The 8,798-nt window shown below is 35.9% G+C and overlaps 1 protein-coding gene across 1 annotated transcript; it reads right to left on the reverse strand.

Annotated features, from left to right (window-relative positions):
- Positions 7,304 to 7,795, reverse strand: LOC109230040 (uncharacterized mitochondrial protein AtMg00810-like). The gene has a single exon (XM_019395576.1). It carries the CDS (start codon positions 7,793 to 7,795, stop codon positions 7,304 to 7,306), a length of 492 nt encoding a protein of 163 aa, XP_019251121.1.

Genomic DNA, 8,798 nt, shown 5'->3' on the forward strand with positions numbered 1-8,798 from the left:
ATATATATATATATATATATATATAACACCATCTGGTCATGGGTCAATGTACATGTATAAATGAATGCAACGCATGTGAAGTACGTCAATAAAATCTCTCGGAACGTCATAAGACCATTATACCTCTGATTAGTATCACGAAATAAACTTTATCAACTTACGTATTTTCTGAGACCCATGAATAGATGAAAGAATAATAGGACACATGGAGAATCAAGAACATATGCACTTCTAGTACTTCTATGAATAGAGTCATTTATGGAAATTGTGCATTTGCTCGTTTCGTTTGTATCATAGGGATCATGCCAGAAAGAAAGAAGGGATAGCCTTAACATAGCTGAGCCGATTATCTTGACAATTCCTCTAACACACGTCTTTTGCGAAGAACACATAACGGCGGATCGAAGTAGAAAAAATCCGTATGAAATTCCTGAGAAAGAGTATACCGTGCTCCCTTCGAATTGCGTCTCACACTGCTGTAGGTTTATGAAATTCCTATGAATTCATTTGTTGAGAATTCCTCCGTTAGAGTATCCAACTTTGCTGGTCTTTGCAAGAAAAGTTATTAAGTAAGAATCCATACAAGCAAATAAGATTGTATGCATCTTTTTCTCAATCATTTCTTTTCTAAGCCATTTGTATAAACTTCTTGGAAAATTCTGTGTCCTTACGTGATAATGGGTTAAAGTAACTTTAGCTCCTTATACATGAGTTTGGATAACGTTGCTGGTCTTCTCTAATTCACATTCCCAAATAAGACACCAGCCAAGGTAGTTATCTAAAAGACCCTTATGTGGCAACTTAAGTCTTTTGACTCATCATGCATATTTGTGCCACTTGGCTCGGCTTAATGCCATGTGGCAGCCCCAAAAATATTCTTATCCACATAATTAAGAATTATCTCAAATTAATTAAAATACTACTCACTTTTAATACACCTTATACACCGTACTATCATGATCATGTAGTACCTTGTATGACACTAGTCCATAAATGCCGGGTATTTTAGTTGGGGCCATATTCTATCCCGACATGTCAAATTTTGACGAAAATTCATTTTCTTTGATTTGCTTTCCCTCTCACCTTCACGAATTTACTCATCATTTGATTGAGATATCATAATGCTTATAATCTCAAAATAATCTCATTCCCGTACTTACGTCGATTAGCTTACGACGAAACTTAACGTACGAAAATACGGAATGCAACATCTCATTTCCGAGCTTATATCAATTTACTTATGGCATCTTCCACGTACTAAAACATGGGGTGTAACATCATTCCCTCCTTTGGAACATTCGTCCTCGAATGTTAACTGATGCACATATCATTTTCATAACGTTTGTCTTCCGAATATTTTGGTACTCTCCTTGCCATCTAGGCAACTGTTCTGTGAATAGTTCCAAAGGCCAGGGCATTCCCCCCTTTAGGCCTCGTTCTCACACCACGACTTATGGTCAGAATCCTTCCAATCTCGTAATTGTTGCTACCTTCTATCATGCAGCTTGTACGACTCTGACCTTGTAAGTGCACCAAAGGGACTCTTCTTTCCTTTTTCCTCCGATTTTTAGCCATTACTGAAGTTCTTCGCTTGATAATTTTCGAACTTACGAATATTGCTATATCATATTTCATAGACCCGATTATTTATCTGCATGAATTTACTGCATCTAGGTAGGTCATACTATACCATAACTCTTATTTCGATTTATTGTTACTGAGGTACCAAACTCCAGATTACTCTTTCCCTGAGTATCATATATGTATAAGTATGAGTCCTTTAATGCTTCTTCCTTACCATTCATCTTAAGAATGATTGCCTAATCTCATCACATACTTTGTAACTTTTATCCATCCATTGTTGATTCACCTCAATGTTGATCTACAATCTACTACTAATAACCTGAAACCTCTTATGTAATGCATTCTCACTAGGGCTTACATCTCATCGAAAGTGATTAGACTGATTCACCTGGGGGCGATACTATATTTCCATAACCGTATTTCATAGCATCCCAATGTGATTCACCTTACGTGGGTATTTTCATCCCGTATAATTGATGAAATCACTTTTTTCTTTCTTCAAATCATTACTTAATCGAAGGCCCAAACATCATCCTTTATCTTTCACAACTACACACTCATTCTGCTACCTGGGCAGCATTCCATCTCTTCTAAATGTTATTAGTCTTAGACTCCTTTGAGTTCATTCGGGCTATATGGAACTTTCTATAAGTTAGAGAAACTCAGCTCTCTCATTTTCGTGGGCTTAATCCCGAGGACTTATCCATTTTTGTCACCTTCTCACCTACCTTTTCTTATCCTTACTCTTGTCTTCCTACAACCTTGTCGCTTTACCATACTTTTGGCTTGTGACCTACACATATCTATTTATACTACTTGCAACTTTCCTCCAACTTGCTTGCCCCATAGATTTCTTTATGTTATTCTGGAACATCAGGCAAGACATCAGATCGTCTCTAACTCTTCTTTATTCTCTTAACTAGACCTCTCAGTACCTAGAAACCATAGGCCGGAAGACATGCCACTGACGACACCGCTATCATTCCTGAATACTGAATCTCAGCGCTTCTAGACTTCTATCCGAAATATGGATTATTTCGTACGTTTGTCACACCTCCTTTTTACCACCCAAGGGATGATAGGAAAGAAAAGGAGTTTTTTCAATTTAAGTGACATTATTTGAAAAGGGATTAATTTATTTTAATTCAAAGAGTCGCCACTTGGAATTGAGTTTTGGTGTCCCAAGTCACCATTTATTTTAAAATCCCAATTCAAGGAAATTGACTCTGATTAAGTCTGCGAAACACAGAAGACCGAGTAAGGAATTCTGTTAACCCAGGAGAAGGTGTTAGGCACTCCCGAGTTCCATGGTTTTAGCACGGTCGCTTAAAAATTTATACTTGGCTTAAATTATTTAATTACGTGTTTTTAAACCTATGTGCATTTATCCTTTTTAACGCTTTTAATTGCTTGAATTATTCATAATTAAAGAATTGAGTTACGCGTATGTATACTCTTTTCTTTTTGGTGCGTCAAAATCATGTCACACGAACGTGTCCACGATTAATAACGCTTTTGTTGATTTATTAAGAAAGTTTGGTTGAAGTTGCGCGAACGCATCCTTCGAATCCAGTGGTTCTATCACGGTCGCTTTTTATTGCTTATGGCTTGTCTGTTACCACTTCACTTAATTTCTTATATTTTTTATTAATTATTTTTGACCTAGATGCGGTACGCACACGAGGTACTTCTTTGAAATTAAATGTTAACACAATTATTTTTAATTTAATGGTGTCAAGACGCAGAATGCGCACATGATCCCTTTATTATTTAAGCATATCAATCCAAGGTTCGGTTATGAACACATGGGCTAATAGCGTATTTAAAATATTTAATTATTTTATCTCTTTAGATCCGAGATATTTATTTATGTGCTTTTTCTGTTACTTATCGCAATGAGTCTTGAGTTAATTCGTAACTCATCTCGCACCCTCACAATTATTTATTATCTCTCTAATTATTTATTTCTCACAAAGGTTTTAGGAATCAATATGCATCCCGCATCGCTCCCTCAGTTTTCATTATGTGTAAAAGATATACTAGACTTAATATAAATCTTTAAACATGGCATTGATTTTGATATATAATAAAAAACCAACTTATTAATGTTAGATGCAAGTAATATATCAAATGAATATGCTCTGGAATTAAACAACTAAAAAAAAATTATTTTTAACCTTTAACTTAAACAATTTACCAATTGTAAATTATAAAATAAAACAAATAATGATGAAAATTATTCTCCAGCTTGTCTTCAAATGAACATTTAGAAGTCAAATGAAGAAAAAAAAATCAACGTAAAGCTTTTCACAAAATCTAAGGAAAATTTCTTAAGATACCTCAATGACGTTATTTGAAATTTTAACATCAAATTTATCCTAATAACTAATTCAAATATCATTTTAGCACTAGTACATGAACTTTCAAACAAATACATAATTAATTACCTAAGAATCTATAATGAGACTAATGAAACTTTTTGACATGCATCTTTACTTAAAAATAAAAGAAGAAAAAGAAAAATGGACAACCTACTAGTTGGTGTAGCCAATTTATTATAAAACTTAAAGTTACTGATTCTAACTACTTAGAAGGAAACAAAATTCGGCAACCCAAATAATAGAATAAACCATGAAAATTTTTTAACAACGATATTTCAATATCCAAAATGAACCAAATTCTGAAGTGTCAAACAGATGTAAAACAACGTTAATGAGAAAATCATAAACACACTTCATACATAATAATAAAAGAAAAAAAAAACTTAGAAGATTTCCTTCTCTTAAAATATTTCAAACAACACAGAATTCATGCATCTCTAAATAACTTTTCAAAATGCAAAACTAGAACTTAAAATAAGTAAAAGATGAATAGATAATATAGAAGAGAACCTGTAGAGCAAAGCTTTTTCAATATGTAAGAGAGAAATCTCAGAATAATTTTGCAGTGACGAAATCCAAGCGACAAACAGAAGCGAGAGGAGATAGTAACCCCGACCAAGACTAAAACCTTAGAGCAAAACCGGAACCCGAACGATAAACTGAACGTCGACTAAAATTTAGAACTCTATTTCAACTCCATCCTCTCCTCTTTAAATTTCTTTCCTTTCTCCCTTTTTTTTTGTCCGCTCTCCCCCCTACCTGTGATCTTGTTTTATNAATCAACCCGAGGCCCTCGGGACCTCTACCAAATGTACCAACAAGTCACATATCAACATACGAACTTAGTCGAACCTTCGGAATGCTCAAAACAACGTCAAAATGCCAAATTACCCTCGGATTCAAGTCTAAGAACTTCTAAACTTTCAAATTCCGCAAACGATGCCGAAACATACCAAACCTCGTCCGAATGACCTGAAATTTTGCACACACATCACAAATGACACTACGAACCTAGTCCAACTTACGGAATTCCATTCCGACCCCGATATCAAAATTTCCACTGCCGACCGAAAATCGACAAATTTTGAATTTCGCCAATTCAAGCCTTATTCTACTACGGACCTCCAAATCACATCCCGGACGCGCTCCCAAGTCCAAAATCACCTAACAGAGCTGACCAAACCATCAGAATTCACATCCGAGATCGTTTACACATAAGTCAATATCCGGTTGACTTTTCCAACTTAAGCTTCCAAATAGGAGACTAAGGGTCTCATTTCACACCGAAACCACTCCGGATCCGAACCAACCAACATGATACGATGAAATACAGCTGAGGAACACATAAAGAAGCAGAAATGAAAAAAACGGGGCTATAATTCACGAAACGACCGGCCGTGTCGTTACATGCATGCACTTAAAAGTTCATTATATCAAAGGACCTTAACAATTATATAATATAACGTTGTATACGTTATTTGCACAATACAATTGTTCGACCATAGAAGAATTCAATTGAAGTCTCGTAGCACCATGCGCCCCTTAGCTACAGTGATCTCAGGGGAGGACCACAGTGGCACCGCTACTAACTATGATGGTCAATTCATAGACTCACTAATGGAATTTATGATGTCGGTTGAATCTCTTTAGTCGAAAAATTATATTATACAAATAAGGTAAATATAATTTTTTTTGTGTATAGAGAAATCGTTAAATCCCTTTGATATAAGGAATTTTTTTAATGCTTGTCATGATCCGGGTGTACGGCGCGTAGCATTCCCTAATCCGATGAATTTTGTCAATTATATTCGTCAGATTGATGTTTTTCATTTATTGTCATCAAATGATGCTGTATGAACAATAATATCAATTAATCAAAGCAAATTCTCAAGGTCATTATTCTGATAATGACTTTGGAACTGATATGAAGATTTATGACAATATATGCGAAAGATGACTTCAGCAAGATTGGGACTCGTATTCAGTTCTGCCAAAAGAATGTAGCTCGAGTAGATAATGCCAAATGTATAATTAAGCGATTGTCGTACCTTTCGCTCGTATTATTCGAATTTGGTTTATTGTATAGCAATTAAAAACTTGAAATTCATGGTCTTGCAATGATCACAATAAGAAAATAAATCCGATATCTACTGGAGTTTCAAAATTGTCACTAATACTTTCTTGTGTAATTCTATCAAATACAAAGTTCTAAAAGAAAACGAAAAAACAAAAATAACTTATCTTTAACTGATTTGGAAAAGATCAATTACAGTTTTATCAGACGGTTTAGACGTTTATACAATTGCGTAGCCAAATGCGGTGTTCAATTTGTACACCATCAACGGATAACCAAAGCTTAAATTCATAGACAAATTTCATAATCCAAAGCTTTTAGGTTATCTTTAATAATGTATATTTACATTTTTGCACAAAAAACTTCTTGAAATAATGCTTGCTTAAAGGGCATAATAGTCGTTTAGCTTTTGATGGATATTTTGGTCTTTTAACTCATCACTTTGACTTATAGTATAGTATGATTTATTGACAAAGGTGTTAGAAAAATCTAGAAGCTAAGAATAGGGAGAATCGAAATTGAGAAATGAAATCTCATTAACATTCTTTTCTTTAATGTACAACAGTGTGTATTTATACACTGTAGCCTCTAACTGTCTTAACTAACCGACTCAATACAAATGTCACGTGAGTCACATGACTTCAATACCCCCCCCCCCAAGTTGGATGGTGGTACACATCTAACACCCCTAGCTTGGATAACAGATAATGGTGTTGTCCTGCACCCAGCCCTTTTGTAAAAAGATCAGCTAGTTGATGTTTGCTTCCCAAATATTCTGGTTGAATAAGTCCTTTCTGATCTTCTCCCTAATGAAATGGCAGTCAATCTCGATATGTTTCGTACTCTCATGATATATTGGATTAGCTGCAATTTGCATTGCTGCTTTACTATCACTGAACAATTTTACTGGTATTGTTATGTCAACACTCAATTCTTTCAAAAGACCTTCTAGCCAAACTACTTCAGCTACTGCTGCTGCCATACTTCTGTATTCAGCTTCAGCTGAACTTCTGCTTATGGTTTGTTATTTCTTGGATTTCCAGGATATCAAAGACTCCCCTAACTTGATTGCATAGCCTGTTACTGATCTCCTTGTATTTGGACAAGTAACCCAGTCCGAATCACAGAAGGCTGCTAACTTCCCTATGTCAGTTCCCCTTTTTAAGGGTACACCTTGTCCAGGTGACCTTTTAATGTACCTTACCAATCTCAAAGCTGCATTCTAATGTGATAGCTTTGGTTGCTGCATGAATTGGCTCAGTACTTATACTGCAAAACTGATGTCTGGTCTGGTGATAGTCAAATATAGCAACTTGCCCACTAATTTTTGATAACTTCCAGCATCTGTCAACTTCTCATCATCAGACTTCCCAACATGAGTATCATACTCAATAGATGTAAGTTTAAGGTTGACCTCTAGTGGTGTAGTAACAGGTTTGGACCCACTCAAGCCGATGTATTCAAGTAATTCTAAAGCATATTTTCTCTGATTAAGCAGAATCCCACACTTAGACCTTAAAACTTCAATCCCCATGAAGAATCTCAACTTTTCTAGATCCTTCACTTTAAACCTGTTATGAAGGGTGTCTTTAGCTTCATCAATCATCTTCTTGTTGCTCCCTGTGATGAGAATATCATCTACATACACTAAGATTATGACTATATCATCTCCATCTCCCTTTGTGAATAGAGAGTGATCATAAGAACTCTGCTTATAGCCTGCTTCTACTAAGGCATCAGTGGCTTGATGTTCCATTGTCGCGAATCTTGTTTTAAGACATAGAGTGACTTAAGTAACTTGCATACCTTATGCTCCCCCTATCTGTGAAAACCTTGAGGCAAATCCATGTATACTTCTTCAAATAAATCTCCTTGTAGGAAAGCATTATTGACATCCATTTGTGAAAGATCCCAATCTCTTAAGGTTGCAATAGCTATCACTGTTCTCACTGTTACCATCTTGGCAACTGATGAGAATGTTTCATGATAGTCCAAACCTTCTTGTTGTGTGTACCCTTTTGCCATTAACCTGGCCTTGTACTTGTCTATTTATCTGTTATCTTTGTACTTGACTTTATATACCTATTTATATCCCACAGCTTGTTTGCCTACTGGGAGATCAACAATTTCCCAGGTGTGGTTGTCCTCCAAGGCAGTTATTTTCTGCCTCATGGCTTCTATCCACTTCTCATCCTGAGATGCCTCCTTAAATTTTCTTGGTTCTGCAACAGTTGAGACAAGACCAATATAGGATTGATAGGAGTCAGGTAGATGATCATAAGATATATGAGCATTAATAGGATACTGACAGAAGGCTGAAGTTTTCTTCCTAGTAACATAGTCCTTCAGCCATGTAGGAGGCTTAGAGACTCTACTAGGTCTACCCCTGTTTGGTTCTTGGCTATCATATTGATCCCCTGCAGCTAACTCTTCAAGTTGATCACCTGCATTTTTGTCAACAGCCTGCTCACCTACATCTTGTTCATTTGTGACCAGCTGTTGTTGGCTCATCTCAGCTGGTATGCTAGAATCTGAGATGTTATCAGTTCTATTGGGACTGATATTTGCCTCAGAGTTGGTCAGGTTTTCCTTTACATCTGTTGTATTCTCCAAATGTGTTCCTTCTGAAGAAGTGTTAGACACAATATCTTGGTCATCATCTGAGTTGGTAATATGAGGCCTTGCTTCTGGTGCAGGAGTTGGATCCAGCAGGAATGAATCACCATCTTCATTGTCTCCATAGTTCCTTTCCTTGAAAG

Source organism: Nicotiana attenuata, chromosome 7 (assembly GCF_001879085.1).
Source record: "Nicotiana attenuata strain UT chromosome 7, NIATTr2, whole genome shotgun sequence".
NCBI classification, from domain to species: Eukaryota; Viridiplantae; Streptophyta; class Magnoliopsida; order Solanales; family Solanaceae; genus Nicotiana; species Nicotiana attenuata.

What these genes read in the sequence shown, in the direction of transcription:
- LOC109230040 (XM_019395576.1), bottom strand. Translation starts at nt 7,795, where the DNA reads ATGGAACATCAAGCCACTGATGCCTTAGTAGAAGCAGGCTATAAGCAG.